The sequence below is a fragment of the Diuraphis noxia genome, unplaced genomic scaffold (genome assembly GCF_037042655.1).
Source record: "Diuraphis noxia isolate RWA-SAM2 unplaced genomic scaffold, SU_Dnox_SAM2 contig0003, whole genome shotgun sequence".
Taxonomy (NCBI): Eukaryota; Metazoa; Arthropoda; class Insecta; order Hemiptera; family Aphididae; genus Diuraphis; species Diuraphis noxia.
Genome location: NW_028301713.1, coordinates 61,667,641 through 61,688,901, shown reverse-complemented (window position 1 = coordinate 61,688,901; position 21,261 = coordinate 61,667,641). Strand labels below are relative to the sequence as shown.

Below are 21,261 nucleotides of genomic sequence, written 5' to 3'. Positions count from 1 at the left end.
CCTTTTATGGACATATGTGATATGTCAATAATTATAACTAGTAATAATAGTCAAAAGAATCGTGCTAATGAAATTTAATTTGCAATCATTGAAATATTTTATGTTTAAAAAATAAAAAAAATGGTATTGAGAAGAGGTATACGTATAATTACGAAATCTATAGTTATAACTATTATCGATACCGACGATACCCAATATTCATACCTATTTACTACGAATAAATTATGGACTTATGGTGAATAGAAGACATGTTATATATTTATAGTTTTAGAGATATTATGTGCTTGTTCAATTTCATATATTTTAATAAAACTATTTTTTTAATTTAAAATTTTTCTATAAAAATAATAATAATAATTGATATATTTATATTAAATTTTCAGCATTAACCTAAAATTATATTTATCTATTTTTTTATTATTATTAGGGTTAAGGCTTCGACAAATGAGGTCATTAGCCTGGGGAACTGTAAGGGAAGGTACTGTAGGTTTTTATATATTTATTTTATATGGCATAAATGTAAAATAATTTAACCTTATGCTAACTCACTTATATCATAATTAATTAAATAAACAATCCATACTTTTGAGATGACAGGGAAACCTATATTATTGGCGAAAGCGATGGTGTATCTAAATTCTAAATATAAAGTAATCCATATACAGAGTGATTCACTAATGCATGCTCACCTCTCTTTTCTTTTGTAGGTAATGAAGTTATTCAAAATTTAATTTTTGGAATATTTAAATATACTCAAAGATCATATTTTTTGAGTTCTTGAGATATTTAGTACTACTTAAGGAGTGTCTTTTGGTGATACAAACTTCTGTTTTTCAAAAAGAAAAAGAGGAGTGAGCATGCCTAATGAATCACCATGTATATCTATAATGTGTTATAAAACATACTATACTTATTTGTTAGTGAATTTGTATTTTTTCGTTTAAGACATTATAAGTTATCATTAATTATGCATTTCATTTTGAACAACTGAAAAATAACTAAAATAAATACACATACGTAATCGGTTTTATATTTAAGTGAATATATTTAAAAAAAAAAAAATGTTTAACGATGAATGTATTGATTTTAATATGAGGTATGTTTATTTATTTATTTATTTATTTATCGGTAAACACGATAATTGGTTGAAATATAATATATCGATTTTCAACTTCAGAAGTTTTTCCGATAGGAAAGTGAATCTATTTTGTGTTTAGGGTAGTCAAAATAGAAAATTCTCAGTTTTCAAAAGCGCTAGTAATAACAAAAAAATTAAGGAAAAATGGGAACTTATACGCTAAACTGGTTGTAACTTGGTGTAACTCTAAAATAAATTATGTACTATAGAATATAAATACATTACATTTTCACTGAATGTTTATAGCTGAATGTGTGTAATGTTGTATAGCATTAACTATAAACCGTAAAATTTTTGAAATAACATTTTGATTTGTTTTAAGCTGTTTAAAGACACTTTCAAACTTCAGTTCTTAATTTTTTAGCTTTTTTTCTATAAATGTCAATAAAATTTAATTCGTCGTGTAAAAAAGCTTAAAATTGAATACAAGGCATCTAGTATTATGTTACAATACTTAAAAAATGTTAAAAATACAAAATCACAATTTTTGTTTTAAAGAATTTAAAAGTTCGAATTTCGAAAAAAATACGTAAAAATCATGAGAATATCCAAATTATTTTGAGTTAGAAATTTATAAAATTAATAACTTTAAATCTTATATTTGAAAATTCAATACATTGATTCTTCATAGGTTTATCTACTTTTATCAAAATAAAAAATGTCTACTGGAAATTTAAATTAAATTTCTATGAGCGTTTTAAGTTCAAATTACGTATAGGTAGGTACATACATTTTTCTATGAACAGCGAGAAAATACACTGATTTTGCCACACCATGTTATCGAGTTCGATTCCACCACGGAAAAGTGCCATGTGGAGATATGCTGAAATGCAGAATAACTGATTTTTTTCGTGCCACTGTGTTATTTTTCGCTGAACATATTATAGCCTTATATGCTTTGAAACTTAGAAGATATATTTTTGGAATATTTTTATGACCAATTTCATGTGATAATAACCGACAAGTGCTGAAGTGCACACATGCTATTGTTATCTATGCACTATGCTTATTTTAAGTGTCGTTTATCTTATTAATATATTTTGCCTCAGACCTAGTGCAGTGTTCAATTTTTTTAATAAGTTATAGATTCAGTTTTATCAATCAACGTGAAACCACATATTTTAGAGAAAACTGTTGGCTTCTCTACCACCTATTTCTAATCTAAAATGATTTTAATCACGTTATAATCATTATAAACATCTATGATGGATTGATGGTCATCTTTGGAATCGAATAACATATACGAATTCCAGCCGAAATTTATCCTTCTAAAATTGTACATACCTTGCCTTAATATTGTTAAAAAAAAAAATTAAGTCCTAAAAAATGTGAATAAAAATAATAAGCTATAAACGACGAATGAAACAATTAATGATCCCCTTCCCCTATCTAATAACTCTGCCACTCCATAGAAAAGAAAATATTTTATTTTTCCAAACCTTTACTTTAACCAAACTGAATCTGAGATATAGCAGGTATTCGAGATGAAATCAGTTTAATTGAAATTTACTCACAAAATTAGGGGCCATATGCACGCTGCTACACATACATAAAAGAAAACATATTTGCTGCCTTAGATATTTTTAAAAGGCGCAATACAATTTCCTGAATTAAGCAAAGCATTAATTGCCGATGTCACTGTTACTAATAGTTTCAGCTGCAAACCAACTTTTCGTAGGTTCGTGTTAACACCATGAGGGGTCAGATTTTTTATTAACATTTACCAAATTTCCATATGCACCACCAACCACTGAGAATATAGCCATATATTGTGTATGGTGGCAACGATCATAGACGAAGTTTTAAGATTCTGGTCCAGATATTCCATCATTGAACGTTTAATTAGTACCTATGTAAACACTAAACAGTATATATGATATTATATAATATATTATGCTTCTTAAACGTAACATTTTGTTGAGCAGAATTATATATTTTATTATTTTTTCGGTATACCAATAATTATAAGTAACTTGCTGTCTGTTATTCTAAAATGGATAGGATATGTTAACGATTCACAATAACTTTTCAGTTATTCTTTTTAGAATGTTAAATGCCTTAAGGTGGGATTTTTTTCACACTGTGCTTACTATATTTTATTTCAGCCAGTCACGGTGTCTACACAATGCGCAAGTAGTTCCGGCAGCGTCGTCGATAACATGATAAAAAAGTGCCCAAAATTTAAAAACTGATAATTTTGATTAATGTTGATTGTATAATATACTTTGCATTGAACTTTTGCTTTATCTTAATATTTGTAAAAACTTTATTAAAATAACTCATGAAATAAAATGTGTTATAAGTACCAACCATTTTATTGTAAGTACATCAAATTGTATATATATTATACATTTGTGTAAATCAACTTAGATTATAATAATAATACTTATTCAATATTAATGACACATAAAAAAAAATTTAATATTACATAAATATAACAACAAACAATACTAATGTTTCATATTTGTATATTATGTTAACTTTCAATGATATTACGAATTAGTTATTTTTAAAAGAAATCATAAACTAGAGAGAATTTAATTTCTAACAAAATATTTTATATTGGCACGTATAATGTTTAAAGATTAATTACAACAAGGATAAAATAAAATATAATATAATAGTCACATTACAGTATTACACATTATTACAACTTTTGAGTTGTGCATGTAATATGTATTTATCCGACAGGGACGAGTCGAAATAAAAGGTAACTCCCATTAATATTCATATAATAGTTGTCGAAACGCTTTTTCAATATCATCCTAGTCGAACAAAGTTATCTGGTGTCCTGGAGTAACTGAAACAATTTAAACATTTAAAATTTATTTTTTATTCTGCACACTCTCGTATGCAGTATGTTTTTAAAACATTATCCATAACTATACTCTATAGATTAAAATAGTTGTTATAACTAATTATTTATTTATTAGAATAAACTGCATGTTACTTGTGAACAATATTAACAATATAAAAATTAATAGATCGGCATAGGTACTATATTATACTGTTATGATTTTGTACTGCACCAAAACAGGTATACCTAATCATAGGCGTGCGCAGACTTTTGGTTCCGGGGGTGCATACTATAAATTAGGGCCCACAATAATTTTGAAAGTCATTATAGCCTATAGGTACAGCAAAATATATATATATATAAAATGCACTAAAATAATTTATTTTATTTTATACATTGTAATAAAATAAATATTACATCAAAATATTCTATGAAATTTGACAATATTATCAGCGAACTGAGTAAACCATTTATAATTTATTAATAACTATAACAAAAATGTTATATATATATATATAATGTTATAGAACACATGATTCTGTTCGATGGGAATTCTTATTTTTTCGTAAAAATAAAAGCATATTGATACTGTTTTATAATACTTGGAATTTTCAAGGTTTAAAATTTACACTTAAATAATAATAATAATTAGGGCCCTTGCTGTTTTGGGTGAAGAGTCCGGGGGTGCCCAGGCACCCTCGGCACTCCCTGTGCGCACACCTATGTACCTAATATTAATATATATTTATTTTTATTAAGCACTATGAAGTTTATATTATATAACATAATTTTTAGTAATAGATTTTTGTAACGAGGAAACCGTCGAGGGTTATATAAACCCTGTAGTATAACCATATTTAGTAAAACTGCATAGGAATAATAATATATATAATACATCTAAAACTTTACTACAAATCTAAAAAAGGCTTTAAAAAAAACTTATGTCGTCTTTAATATCAATTATAGGTGTAAGGCATTTTTTTTGCATTTGTTGCAAAATGTTATTGTCATTCGGTCATTATGTCATTGATATTTGGAATAAAAACTGAAGTTTATAGAAAATGCTTAATTTAATTTAAATTTATTTTAGATAAATGTAGTATTTTCCATTAAAATAATTTTTATGTACGTATTAATGACTAGTGTATTACGCAGATATGACTAAATTATTTTTAAAATATTATATTTCAACTATTTATTTCAATTACGTAGGTAGTATAATATCCGATTCCGTTGTAACATAATACCAGTGAATCATAAGCATAAGCATAGTCACTTAAAATATTACCTAAGAGGCGTGTACAGCTAATAGCTATAAGTCTATAAACATTATTACCAATTTAAAGATATGCGTTGTGCACATAAATGTAATAAAACTATTTGTAATTACCACGAAGTTACGTTTTCCCTGATGTCACAAGCACCAATGAGTTCATTGAATCCTAGTCCGGTTCCACAATTGTATAGCCGAGGTCTACCGCTAACACAAAGGTAAAACTTTTGACAATCCACTGAGTTAGGATGGAGTTTGTGACCTTCCAGCGGATTTTCTTCGGGTGGGCATCTAAACCCAAGAAATGCTGTAAATTATTGTACAAGGATTAATTAATTGATCAATTCTTACATATTTTTGGCCACATGTAGATATTACAATATTAAATGTTATATAGTTATAGTTGTTGTGCAAACAAATATAATTTAAATTTTAAATTATATATATGTACGACGATTATATTGATTTGGCTGAACACGAAATAGTTTCATAACATAATTCGTGATTTTTGTTATGTAATTCCCATTTCAAGTATATAATATTGTACCTATGGGATTTATAATGGTTTTTAAAATTGTTTTATTCATATATAATCACCAAGTGGTATATGTAATTATAACAAGAAAAAACCATTGCTACTGAAATTTCGAGTTTGCGTCTTTTCAATTAAAATTTGTGTAGCCAATAACGAATACGGTTTGCTGAACTAATACGTAGCTACGTATTCAACATCAACTGTATGAAATATGTGTAATATTATAAAAATATTGGTAAATTGATTTAAATTTTCCTCAATATAATAATATATTGACGTTTTTCTATAAAACTATCTGATTAATAATATTATATACTAGCTGCTCGTATAATAATATATTCGTGATTCGTCCCGTGTTTGGTATTTATACAAACACATCGCGATCAGAGATCGTCAATAATTTAAATGTTTAATGTTTATAATCTTTATGCTCGATGTAAGTACATTCAATTCTTAATTAGATATATGAAAACTAATTACAGTCGCCGAATGTAAATTTAAGGAGAATCGGGTTCATAAAAATGTGCTGTAATATTCACTATTTATATTATTTCAAGAGCTTTTCTTTTTAGTTTTTTACATATTATAAATTATAATGTGATCGAAGTAACACAACGTATATTGTATACATTTTTACATAATTATATTTGTAATCTACCTTCTGCGTCGCACGTGTCCACCTGATCCGGCCAGTCACATCTAAACGTTAACTCGTTGAATGCCAACCCTTCGGGGCAGTCAAATTTGTATCCTATTCCATTTACGCAGTTTAGAAACTGACCACATTTTGTCTCGTCCCCCAGCCGAAAGTAACCGAATTGTCTTGGACAGTCGCTGGTTGGCTGCGGGGGTTCTGCAAAAGTTTTAGATTTAAGACATTTCTTATCGGTGAACTATAATAGGTAAATAAATAAAATTATTTATAAATAATTGCTTTGAACATTTTTCAGATTTTGCTGATTTCCGTCGAGTTTCAAATAGTTACCTAATTTAAAACCTTGGCACATAATCCATAAGAATGCTGTAAATGGAAACTACAATCAAATTATTGATTTACGAGTAAATAGAACTTACGCAATTGAGTTCTTCCCTCGCAATCTACTTCAGGTGGATATTGACACGGATAAGAGAATATCGATGACTTTGAGTTGAAGAACAGTCCGTCGGGACATAATTTTTCTGCAGGTACACCATTCTCGCATTGTAAATATCTGATACAATATATATTTTATTTACAACGAAATTTTTTTTTTTAAAGTTGCATAAAAGTTATAAAAAGTTATAGTGGATAAACACGTCGTTAAAATAAAAGAATTAAAGATACAGGGAATAGGAACAAATTGAATTTTGTAAACATATATTTTAATATATTTTCAAAAAGCTTATGGAGTATGTATTGTATAAAATTATAAAAATAATGAATAAATTAATTTTTTAAACTTCACTAAATAATCAGTATACTTTAGTAAAAATACTGAAGTACTAATGACATTTTTTATTACCTATTTCTTTCATACAATTAATTCGTGAGAAAATTTCTATTATAGTTATCTGATACACCTAAATACATTACTACCTTTACTAAAATATACATAGTGATTCTTTTGTAGGTAAATTTAAACATTATAATTTGTTCAAAAAATGTTCACAGTGGATTTGGGAATACATTTTTCACTGTTATATTTTTCCAAGTTCTATACATTTTAGAATGTAGAATATTTGTTTTGTTAATTTCAATATGTAGGTATATCATCTATTTATTTACCTATATCTATATAAAAATGAATGCATATTGATAGATGAGGCTTATAAACTTTGAAACTACCAAACTAATTGGCTCAACATTTTGCAAATATACTTATATCGCATTCATCTATATTATATATACATCTTTCATTAATCAATGTATGTTCGTATGTACATTTAAAACTATAAAAGTACATATTTAGATGAGTGGAGTAGAGTGGCATAGTGGTATAATAGGTACACGTAGCAAATCATTGATCCACGACTAGGTATTCTGCTCATATTTGGTATAACCTTTACGGGAATACTTCTACAACTAATTAATTCCTATATTTATAAATATTTAATTCTAAAAAAAATATTCTGCTTAGAAGTATGAAATTAAAAATGTACTGTACCTACTATCATTCAAAACCGAAGAAAACTTAAGTAACCAATTATAACAATAAAATATTCTAAAATATATTATTTATCTAAAAAAATAAATGTTTTTTTGAAATGACTTTAAATTATCTAAAAACCATGAGGATTTTAGCTAATCCCGTAGGTACCTATAGCTTACAAAAATAAAAAATACATTTATGTACTAAACTACTAGACTATAAATTGTACAAAAAATAAAGACATAATAAAATTAATTTTAGTCTTAATGGTTATGGTTTATTCTACGATATTATTGTTCCTTTTAAATTGTGTCATGCTGATCAAGCTGTAATATTCTGTGGCCAAATAATAAGCTGACGCGACGACAACTAGTAAAGGTTTTCGATGCACAATGCACATTGGGGTTATCTCTGTTCATTGTTCAATTATAATATGCACACGTACCCATGCCATATATTATTGGCTGTGGATAGAGTCCCGGAAAAATCGGGATTGTTGATAACAATCTCATCAGTCCCGGAAAATTATTTATCATATTGCGCATGCGCGGAGACTTGAACAATTCACAAAAAAAGGTGTACAATAATTACCGTACCCGTAATCACCCCAAGTGTGTAAATTTAACCAGTATACCAAAAAAAAAAACTGGTATTGTCAATATTGCTAATTAATATTATAATTTATAAACAGTAATAACATGCTTAACTAATAATTATTGTGAATTTTTGTGAAACCAACATGATGTAATTTATTTACAAAATATATAAACTTGGTTATTCGATTTTAGTTATAGTGTAATAATATTTTAAAAATTGTTTAGACGGGTAGCTACTAGCTATTAAAGGATCAAGGAATACGCGAAACCAATAAAAAAATGTTAAGTGTACGGGACTAGTAGTAGTGGTAAATTACGGTCCCGGCTGTATGGTAATTATTGTACACCTTTTTTTGTGAATTGTTTAAGTCCCCGCGCATGCGTAATATGATAAATAATTGTCCGGGACTGATAAGATTGTTATCAACAATCCCGATTTTTCCGGGACTCTATCCACAGCCTATATTATTATGTACCTACTTTTCTCCCCAACATGATAATGTTATGACTTATAATGACATACGTCCAAACTCACTTGTCGCACTGGTTGCCCAACGGGTACCGTCCATTTCTTTCTGGACAAACGTCACTACCTGAACACGACAAAAATTAGGCAAAAGTTTGTCTGACTATTAATTTCATGCAGTGTGTCGCCTACGTACTTGTGGCCACATCGCGATCGTATCCGCTGTTATCCAAATACTGTCGCTGCCTCCTGACCGTCCTGCGCGTGACGCCACCTAAAATAAATAATATAATAAATTATGCGATCCTACGATAATGTCTATCCATATAATAAATGATATAGGTACAGTAGAGACTATACTAGAGTATAAACTATATAGACAGAACTACCAGCAGTAACATTTTTTCATATTCGTCTCTGTCTACGATATTTTCGTTTGCATGCTTGTGGGGTCCTTCTCACAACTGTCTTAGACCCATAACTCCCCTCCTCCATGGAAAAAACCCTATAACATATTATCTGATTGACTGCACCTACATTAATTTTGCTATATGGTTTATATTATATAATAATAAAGGTACCCGAATCGAGGACATACGAGTATTATTGTACCTACATAAATAATCGCATACACCATATACATCACATTACCTATTAACTTATTCTATAAAAATAATAGATTTTTTTTAACACAAATTTACAATTTGTTATTTCCTTACAAGAAATAGATAACAATTTTGGTAGGTAGGCAAAAAGTTTTATCGAGCAACTTTTCTTTACTGTCCAATAAAAGTTGTGTGGTCGGGTGACGTATTAAATTCTGATATCATTTAGTTCTAAAATACATAATTGGTAGGTACTTTTATGTGTTTAAAATTTCCAAATGTTTATTGTACCTATTAATTTCGAAGCATTCTAAACATATTTTTAATAATTACACGATGGTAAGATAAAAATATATAAAAATGCACAGATTTTGACATTGTGTTACCTACTACTAAAGAAAAAGTTAAGTTATGTTTTTATAATTCTGTTTCATATGAGATTTATACTAATCATCCAGAAGTAACGGTTTGCATTATTAAAGAAGCTAAAAAGAAAACGTTATCACGATCGTTTTACAAGCCTATTCCCTCCCCTCAATAGGGACAGCACAAAAATCATAATATGTATTACATTATTGGTATGATATAACTTTGCGTTTATCGTATCGACGAAATAGTAACGATAATGTTATGATATCTATTCAAGGTATCGGAAAATATTGTATGCGCTAATAAACGTTATTTGTAACGCAGTCGTCGTTGAAGTATTATTACAATAGGTATTACCTACTATTACAATATCGGTTTTAAAGTTAAACGCATGCCGTTATTATTAATTATTACACAACGGGTGGCGATTTATGGTTTTTTTTTCTTTTGAATACGCGTCGCCCGACGACCACTTGCGCCGACCGCCTGGAGACTTGATCAGTTGAGCGTTTTGAATAAATTTACTGTATGATAGTTTTACGTTGTTTATAATAGATTACTGTTTAGAGCTATTAATATAGACGTGTAGTATGCGCGTATTATTTTATCCGTACACAATCTCTGGCGGACTTACAGTCTGCGGTTGCTTATGATCTTTCACAACAATGAAATTCGATTTTGGTATGTATTTAATATTTTATCATCAGGTTTAGAGGTAATGTCATTGGTAATAATATAATGTGAAACGGTGCGTCGTAATGCCAAAGTTTTTATAGCTCTTGACGATGATAACCTTTTGCGTTGAATAATAATCGCCGCGCCACTTCTCTTGTCACGATGACATTTGAAACTAAACCATTATACTTATTTTAATATCATGTTTTGTTTTTAAAAAAGTATAGGTACCATTTGAACTTTTAACCTTGGCTTTATAGGTAGAATTATGCGGTAAACGAACTAACTTTATATTTTTATCTCCAACCATTATTTTCACACATTTTTTGTGGTGTTGGTATGTAAGCAATTTTAAGTACGCCAGAAGCATATAACTATATATTTAATTTGTTTTCAATGAGGTTTATTAATAATTATCGTTGTTACTGGTATGATTAAGTTTAAGTAGTGATGTCTATGTAAGTTGTTTAATTTGATTAGTTGTACAATATTTTACTGACTAAATCGGTTGGTTTATCTCATGTATGACAAAAACGAGTTTAATATTATATGTGTTGTACCTACACTTTTACGTTTTATCTATAATTATGGAATAGCTTACATAGGTAGTGTAGAAGAGCGAAAATGTGAAAAAGTAAAAATGTGTCAAAAGACAAAACGGTTCGTGTAACTGAAATGTTGTTTATCGTTTACTCGATAAAAAAGATTAACATCAATTGAAATGTGGTGGCAGGCATTTGACCATGTCATTATTTAATAACGTTTTCAATCAAAACTTTATTGCAAACCGTAGTTCGAATTCAATAACTATTGACATTCTGGCGTAATATTTGTTTGTTACATAAGCGTAGCCGCGTAGGTATTATAAAATCTATAATCTATTGCAATGTATTGTCGATTTCAAATACAAGTATATCGCATATGGCAGCGGCTAACTTCGAAGTGGATAAAATCAAGAGGTGGTGGATATTAAATTTATTAGGTTAATAAAAACTATGTTCGATATTATTCTTTAACAAACGGATAATTTATAAGAATGCATATTTTTGTTTATACCAGCACCATTTTTTTTTTATACATATTACACTACCTGTATAATCCGCCTTAACTCTAGAAAAAAATGAACTAATTTAAAATATGATGCTTATGCTATATCGGTTTAAGTGTGTACCACGTCAATTCATGGTAAAATTGTCATTGACATATCTAAATATTTGGGGGGAAATACGTTTGGGCGCATTTACCCAGAACAGAACACTTTAGGGCGTAAATCCATAACACGTTTGGGCGTAATATTTCCCTTTATAAAAGTACGTTTGGGCGCATTAATTTCTTTTCATATATTAACATATTTTACTAAAGTTTAGGTGTAAAATTTGGTGTGGTATTTTCCAATAGTATTATGGTCTAAAAATCAAACGATTAAGTACTTATTAGATTAGATAATATTTAATATACTTTCGATTACTAGTTGCAATAACCATAGGCGTGCAGGTGATGCATTCCTATTTTACAATTTATCACTATTAAGTATTCACTACTGTTTTTGCGGGAGTTTACCAATTGCGCTTAAAATTATCTTTTCATATACCAATTGCGCTCTAAACATTTAAGGGTCGATATACCAATTGCGCCCTAAAAATTTTAGGGTCGATAGACCAATATTGCGCTCTATACATTTTTTACATGTATTAAACAGTTTTACAAGGTTTATACAGTTTAGTTAATGAAATCTAAAATAAAATAATACTAATAATAATCAGAGAATAGGTGGTTAAATCATAAAGTAATAAAATTTTGAGTTTAAGGTAATCATGATGTTTGTATTTTGCATGCTTTAATAATAATAATATTTTTTTTAAATAATAATTTAAACTTGGCATTACAATTTAGAATAATATAATTTGGTTAGTTTACAGAATAATATATTTGATCAATAATACATTTTTTCACTACGAGGAAAGGAGAATATAATCATAAGTATAACAGGACAATTACCTACATTAAATATTAAAATAATTTATTTAGTCACCACGAGGTATAATAATAATATGCTAATTTAAAAAAATATATAATACAAATAAATTAATAAATATACTAATCAGTCACAAGTTAGAACGATACTGTTATAAAATATATTAAAACCAGTCACTTTAGCTAGTAATCAATTGATCAATAAATATCAGGCAAATTTTAATACAAGCGCAATTGGTATATTGACCGTAAATTATAAGAAGCGCAATTGGTACACTGACCCAAAAATATATGCAGCGCAATTGGTACACTGACCCAAAAATATATGCAGTACAATTGGTATATTGACCCTAAAATACAAATTTTGTTTTAGGCGCAATTGGTCCATAGCCGTTTTTGCCACCATGCCAATAAGCCAATAAACATACTTGAATAAAAAAATAGTTTTCAAAGCTGGGACATAGGCTGCACCACCCGTGCGCACGCCTATGGCAATAACTATTGTGCCCAAAGGTGTTTTCATTGTATGCGCCCAAACGTGTAAACAATTTTCAGGTAAATTATTTATACTGCGCCCAAACGGGTTCTTCCCAAATATTTGTTAATTAATTCGTCTGCAGAGAAGGAAACACTACTGTGACAATCGGCATATTTTTTAACGTGATACAAACTACTCTCCTCACTTCCCTAATACAAACATTGCCATTTGGTGTATATTTGAACAACAAACAAGGTGTAACAATTATAATATGTTACATGATACCTAAATATATATATATGTACTACACGTCTACACACTTAACATTATGTACGATGAACTGCTGACCAATACAATAATATTAACACACACTCATAACTGTAAGACCTATGGTCAATACACACCATGTATGAAGTAAGGTAGTTCACTGTGTACCTTAGACCTCAACACTCAACAAACATCGAACTCCGTTTAACTACGATACAGTCAGATAGTTGGATAGAATATAATTTATATACGAGTAGCTTGTGAGTATTATTATTTGTAAGTGTTTAATCTATAATAAAACTTAATGATAACTGAAACGGAATCCTAGTTATTTAAATATATTTAAGATCCTGTTATATATATATATATATATCTACCCCTGGCTACGGTAATTATATCTATAGAGTCCTACGACTCTCACTGGATATCTTATATTTAACTGGTCGTTCCCCCGACCACGTTACAAAGGAACAGTTAATTAAATATTATTTTATTTTATTAAAAAAAATCCCATAACGACGTAGAGCGGGCCGGTTGCCTTGACTGTATTCCAAATGTTTTTTTAACATTTTATTTCTGTAACTATTATGCTACTGTATGTACCTATACTGCCTATAAATATTTAAAATAAATAAATCATAATGCACAATGACAATACCAATTATCACTATAGTAGTATTTATGATCAATGCTATCATTGGTAATTTAATACTTATTCATTACATACGGATCAGTGGCGTTCTCAGGAATTTTTCTGAGGGGGGAAGGTCTGAACATTTATTAGAACACAAAAGTGGGGACTTCGCCTCCACCCTATCCCACTGTAGTTTAATAGAGAATAGTGGACGATACGCGAAATCTGAACGTTAACGTTATCATCACAATACACAATAAAACCAAATTATTAAATTGATAACGCGGTCATGCTATAGTTTTATGTTCAATGGTCGTGTTGCAATCCGGTTTGATAACCGTGATACTGGTAAATAATGACGTATTAACCACTATAAACTCAGTAAAATCAATTATTAATTTAATTTTTATTTATTACTAGCTGTCCCGACACGGCGTTGCCCGCGTATTAGTTTGTTTTTTTGGCATTTTCGGTAAAAAAATATTATATTTAAATACGTATATTATGAAACAGTTAAGAAAACCCTCCATCACCTCGTGAGTACGCCACTGATACAGATGGGTGCGTACAATTTGTGATTTGGAACTGACGGGAACCACAAAATTCTACGACAACGTTGAGTAAAGTAGTTATTGTTAGTCATATACAGTGGAATTTTTGCGATGACTCTTGGGCGACTGCAGGTGGTGAGTGTAATAGGTGCAGTACAATAAATGCGTGGGTTGCGAATAATATGATACAGGCGCTCGTCGTTGTAATAAATTCAATTATTGTTTATTATGTACGTATCTCGGATTGGACGTACCTATTAACGTAACTAACAAGTAACAATAGACACATTTTTGTGCTGTCGGATCGTGAATTGTGCCTGCTGCATGCGGACAAGATTCACGATAGGTTCGTGGTGGAACGTTGCGCAACGGCGCTCAGATGATTCCGTGTCGTGTTTTCGTTGGTTGGCTGGGAGTGGTGGTGTGTGATGGGGTGTGGGTGAGGCGACTCGATCGTTGTGACGACTAAAAGGGGAGACTGTCGGCGCGACGACGAGGCACGCGATAGTGTCGGAGGTTAAAGTCGGGTCGGGATTTCAGCCCGAGGTAATCACGCAGCGGCGGCGGCAGCTCCGGAGAGGATGAGCTCGCGGTTTTTTCATAATATTATTTAATAATATTATAGACACTTATATAACGACCGAGCCGCGTGCTCGACCCCACTCATTTCAGTCGTGTGCAAATAATACGTGTCTTACCCGATTCAAATTCAAAAACGGCATCCGTGTGCGCCCGATTATCATCGTCATAGTAAAAAACCGATTGTGATCCGAATAATTCTCTGCAATGCTGTTTGAATGGACTATTCTTCATCACCTAACGTGAAATTATATGTATTTTGTCGTTGCAATTGATTTTTATTTATTTAGAAGACTATATTCAGTACCGCGCGTACATCCAAGTGGCGTATAATATTATGGTCTTAATTTTTTTTTTTTTTTGTAGGAGGAAAATAGGGGGTTAAATTACAATACAGATTATATTGTATATAATTAATATATTTAATAAATTAATATTATTTTAATTATACCTATGATAGTTATAATGCTGTATCAAGCTTGTACTGTGTACACGTAAAATAAAAAAATAAAATATAAATCCAATATTATTTTTCTTAATTTATAGAACAAAATCTAATTTTCGAGGCACCATTTCAAAATTATTAATAACTTATGCAATTTGTACAGAAAAACTTCAACAAAATGAGTACTATTTCTTCAGCACGACTTCAATCTTTTTAATAACGAAAAGCATATTTCTGGCATGTTGATGATATCGGTAAAATTATTAATATTGACATCAAACACCATATATTTGAAAGAAATCAATAAATATATTACTTAAAGTATCAATAGGTAGCAGAATTTGGACACTCATTCTGAAGGACATATTTCCATTAATTTAATTCTGGTTCAAATATTTTATAATTAGGTAAAATATAGGTTAGGTCATATTAGGTTTATATTCTTTATAATAAATAATAATCAATAATAATACATTTTTCATAATTATTATAATTAAGCTTATATTAGTCGAGGAAATTTGGAATCAACTTTTGAGGTATAAAACTCGTTCTGTTGTGAAAATCGTTCAATTAATTGATTTAAAACATAATTAATAAACGGTATGAATATCACTACTGTTTTGATGATTCAGCTAGCATATAGTATTACGAGACAATTGACGCCCAGTTATTCGAGGTATTTTAATAGTTCCATTCGATTAACTTAATGATTGTTCAATTAATAAAAACAAACTTAGAAATTCTTTATCAGAATTTATTATGCGAATAAAAGATAAAACTTGTATACGATTTGTTACATTTTATCGGATAAGTCACAATTTTTTTTTGTTAATGTATTATAGTATTATATAATGGTAATATTAATGCAAAGCGTTTTTCTATGACATGATATTATACTATGATAAATTGAGACGACCGATGTTACCTAATTGGAAGGCGAGTTGTGATGTTTTTGAATAATAATTACTTTTAAGATCTTGTAATGCCTATAACAACATATGTTTCACACATTTTTATAAGATTACTTTGTTGTATTTAGAATATGTTTTTTTTCATATATTATTAATGATGATTTATATATTTGATTTTGTATTCGGTGGCAGGGGGTTTTAACGCCCAGAATTTCGGAATATTACATATTGTGTTTAATCGAACTGTTTTTAAGAGATTCTATAGTATTCTTAATATTAAATCTGCTATTTTTATTTTTTCCTGCAACCTGTAAGTTGCCGAGGATCCGTTACCGTATCAATACCAGTCTTAAATTATGGTTATAAAATCCCTTACGAAGGGAAATAGAATACACAATATTATATAGTTGCCAAATAAGTATATCGGACGAAATGTTTTTTTTTATTCTGATTACGGAAATACTACGATGGGAATTAACGACTACGCCCATAGAATGAGCCGAGAATACGGAATCATTACTGATAATACTAATAACACGTTTTAACTACCGTCTACCAGCCGAACATATCTGAATATATATTTTGCCAACGAGCGGAATTCTACTCTATTAGGTGTATCATGATAGCCGTTCGACCCGACTATACTTAATGATATTATAATGCCATATTTAGTTTATCGTATACACGGAGAGAGTTCACACCACACACGGTGGCTCATAAATTTCGAGAGGGAAAAATGCAACGATTAATGCCGACCATTATATTATTGGGATCTTGAGATGTTATGGCAAGATGTAATAAAATTACATACGTTTATATATAATATAGGTGTACACGATTTAATTTTAATGTTCGTTGACTGCAGTCAGAAAAGTCAAACGTTTCGTCTCTGTTGTGTGATGTAGACGAGTAAAACATTATTATAATATGCTGTATTTGAAAAATTATAACTGGATTTAAAAGTTAAAGGTTAAGGTTTTCGTCTCGTGATATTGTTCGAAACGTATTGCTGCAGTCGTGTTTTTGGGCAAATGGCCAGTGATGCCTTTAAATGATTATCTCGAAGGACCTCGTCCTTGGGCGACATCGATCACCCGATTGAAATATTGTCCTTGCAAATTTAAAAAATCACGTTTGGCTAATAAATTATAATACATTATATTCCACGCCTGTAAGCTTTTTTAAACTTGAACGATGAAATACCGATCAAGTGAAATTTCACTATAAATGTTACGTTCAATTTCTCTAAAAAAACCCTCCGAATCAAATTTTTCGCCTTAGATTAGATTGATCACATTGTTCTCTTATTTTTTAACTCCATTTAAGGGCTTATTTAGCTGATCGATAAAAAAAAATGTTTATTTTTATAACACAAATAGATTTCATTCTACGCAACCCACAATCCTTATTATTCGATAGTAACAGCGTAAATCATTTGATTAACTGACATATTATAGTGATACCTATACCTATAGATATTATATTGTTCTATGCTGTTTAAATGCGTAAATATGTTTCGATGCCTATCTATTGAAAATGCGATGCTTGTCGTATGTGAGTTTTAATTTTTGTAAAGGTATAGCCATATAGGTACAAACAACATTATAGATTTTCAATAAATACACAAAGTGTGATTTATCGTTGTTATATTCTTTGTATTTAATTTATCCTAGAGATTGAAATTTATATTTGAAAGAATGAAATGGATACCTTAAGATTAAGTGAGATTAAAAAAATAATTTTTTTTTACTAACTTTCTTATTTTAAATTAATATTGTTATTATTTACTAATTACTTTGTTTTATTTTTTAAACAAACAAATCAAAAGTTTAACACACCTAGTAGATAAAGATTAGTTTAATTATTGATATATTATTTACAATATTTCATTTTATTTTAAAATCAGTGGACTTTCCTCGAGAAATAGCTTTTTTTTACAAACGATTTATTACAATCCATGTGTGTAATTCATCTTCTTTTTGTTCGGTAAAAGAAATTGTTTACTTAAACAATGCCATCTCATATTTTATCAAGACGTATTTAATCATACTGAGCTCTTATGAATGCAAATGTTGGCTATACAGACTACAAGAAAGCAAATTACGAAAAATTATAATGGATCATATTTTATATTGTCTACGACTCCCACGAAAAACCAGAGTGCATCACCTAATCACAATTTATAATGTTTCAGAAGTCCAATTTCAATCCTAATGTCCTATTATATGCTTCCTACGCAATATTAAGAAATTATGTATAATTATATAGTTATTGCTGGAGAATAGGTACTCGCATCATTCATTTGAAATGTTCTATTAACGATGCACATCAACCAAATGCGGAAAATATACGATGCGATTATTATTACTTAACGTTTATAAACCGTGTTCTATATATTGTGCCGTTATTAAAATGTTGCATTGTGTTTACAAAACTACGTATTGACCTGCACTCGACCTATAGTGCAATAAAATGAATTTTGTATAAAATTTCTTTTCGATGAGAAGAAGGTCGTGCGCATCATTAAGTATAACATCAATATGGGTCGTCTGTGGAAATGATATTAATATTATTATGCGGTACAGTTGAATCGAAATATAAATCCAACGCCGCATGGCCGCATGGGTGCACGCAAACCGATCGAGAATTGATAGATGAGCAGATGAAGCATAATGTGAACAATCTGAATGTGAAAGTTTTAATAATCGAAAACCACGCGCGTTTGAGAATACATGTATAATATTATTATTATTATCATTATTATTATTATTATTATTATTATTATTATACAGTAATACGATATTATACGCGTTTGTGTGTGAACAACGTCGCGAAAATCGTTTAATTGGATCGATAAATACTTACACCACGCATGTGAACAGAAAAAATAAGTAGTTTTGAGAGGACGACACCGCGCCACCGCGTAAGTTGTTGTGCACAAAAACATGGCACGCATGATTTGTGTTGAGCGCGTCCATCCACCGAATACGTAATCCGGCAAAATTACAGTCTTGCAGCCGAAATGGAATTGAAACGAAATATTACAGAACACGCGATTCGACCTATTACGAAACGCATACGCATCTGTTATAGACTGCAATATAATTTTATGATTCGCGTCGCTTCTGTAGCACCAGCGACCAAGTCACATGGTGTTTATCGTTGTTGTTTGTACATTTACATATTAATTTTAAATGTGATTAAAATTAAAAATATTTTATTAAAATTCTCGCGCGATTACCACTTTACTCGGATGAGGGACTGATGCCTTGTAATCATTTCGTAAAAACTGACAATGCAAGTCACCTTTATTGTACGTAGGTACTCGTAATAACGCTTATTTTTTTTTATAAAGCAACTCTTCGTCGACGGGGAGACTCGAAAGATGTATTGATCGGTCACCCGGTCACGTATAATATAAGCACATCAAAACGATAGTCCGGATGCAGCCACTCGCAGGTAACATATATATTATATATACAATATAGATTTTCTTTAAATGTTTTCCCTAAATATTAATTTATAATAATTAAATTAAATTAAATTTTAGTACCTACACGGAATTTATATAAGAATTTTCACGATGAAAATCAGAATAGTTTGTGTACGAATTTATTTTTAAAGGAACTATATCTGATAAAATTGTGTTTAGAGGGGAGGGGGCTGTAGAAACGTTTCTCCAGACTTCTTTTATTTTTTTCCAAACTGATGTGCTTCTACGTTTATATGACGTATATATTATACTTTTATCAGCCGTGTTGTAAGTTATTATATATATATATATATATAGGACGTAGGTAATCATATTATAATATTAACAATGTGCACCACTGACCTGCATAAATGACCGACGTGGCCACGATCACCGCGACGACGACGATTACGCGAAACATAACACGAGTGTAATAATATAATTTTAAAATTTGCGTCAGACGTATTCGGAAGAATCGGTTCGAGCGACAAAAACGCACTGCAGCGACGCGCGTGCTCGTTGCGACGACGATGGTCTCGGCCGGCTTTGCTGCGGTGGCGGTGGCGGCAGTGGGACGAGGAACAACCGCGTACGATATAATACGAACACGACTATATAATACTATTATAATGTCCGCCATAACATTATCAAAAGTTGCATAACGCGATGATCCGAACAACATTCTTTCATCTCGCCCGAGTATACATGCACATCGTATACCTATTTTGTATATGCTACAATATTTCTACTATACAGGGTGATTCACCAAGTCGCGTGTTCACCCTTGTTTGAAAAAAAAAAACATTTATTAGGTAATCAATTTATTTTAACAATGTAACTATTTGGACTGGTCGTGTTGTCAAAAACTTACATTTCTTTAACCACTCAAGGACTTTTCTGTCGTGAACAAATTCATATATTTTTTCAAATGAAAACCAAAATTTTTTACTGCGAATCGCAAAAGCAGACGATTTAAAAAAAAAATTATTTTTATGTAAGTTTATACAGGTACTTTTAAACTTGTATAAAGTTTGAAACCAGTAGTTATTAATACATACCTATATATATTAAGTACTAAAGATACTTTCTTAAAAATGGTTTAACAAAAATATAAAATAGATGTAGTATTTAATTTAGTATTTATGATACTAAATTGAAAATTTTTACAATTTTTACAATTTTTACAAATGATAATAAGATGTTAATAGATTTATATCAATTACTCTAATTTTCAAATTAAAACCATAGATCCAATATCCTTCTAGTTTATAATCATAGGGATCTATTTTTTGCAGTATGTCTTGTAGTGTAAAATAACTTAAATACTATTGGTTTGAATTTCAATTTAGATATATCCAAATTCTTAT

The 21,261-nt window shown here is 29.8% G+C and overlaps 1 protein-coding gene across 2 annotated transcripts; it reads right to left on the bottom strand.

Moving 5' to 3' along the window:
• Nucleotides 1-3,589: 3,589 nt before the first annotated feature.
• Nucleotides 3,590-20,417, bottom strand: LOC107163629 (protein obstructor-E-like). Of its 2 annotated transcripts, none has more exons than XM_089224098.1 (7): nucleotides 20,258-20,417; nucleotides 9,131-9,208; nucleotides 9,004-9,061; nucleotides 6,818-6,954; nucleotides 6,402-6,596; nucleotides 5,326-5,515; nucleotides 3,590-3,938 (listed from the first exon to the last, which is right to left on the bottom strand). In XM_089224098.1, the coding sequence occupies exons 1-7, from the start codon at nucleotides 20,313-20,315 to the stop codon at nucleotides 3,899-3,901; spliced, it is 756 nt and encodes a 251-aa protein (XP_089080224.1). In that variant the 5' UTR covers nucleotides 20,316-20,417; the 3' UTR covers nucleotides 3,590-3,898. The 2 variants fall into 2 exon arrangements, with proteins under 2 accessions (XP_089080224.1, XP_015366613.2); XM_015511127.2 differs by lacking the exon at nucleotides 20,258-20,417 and adding an exon at nucleotides 19,288-19,397.
• Nucleotides 20,418-21,261: the final 844 nt, after the last annotated feature.

What these genes read in the sequence shown, in the direction of transcription:
- LOC107163629 (XM_015511127.2), bottom strand. Translation starts at nt 19,378, where the DNA reads ATGCGTGCCATGTTTTTGTGCACAACAACTTACGCGGTGGCGCGGTGT. An exon ending in CGATCGCGATGTGGCCACAA is followed by an intron (nt 9,062 to 9,130) that starts GTACGTAGGCGA and finishes TGTCGTGTTCAG; the next exon opens with GTAGTGACGTTTGTCCAGAA. An exon ending in AGGGAAAACGTAACTTCGTG is followed by an intron (nt 3,939 to 5,325) that starts GTAATTACAAAT and finishes AAATTGTTTCAG; the next exon opens with TTACTCCAGGACACCAGATA.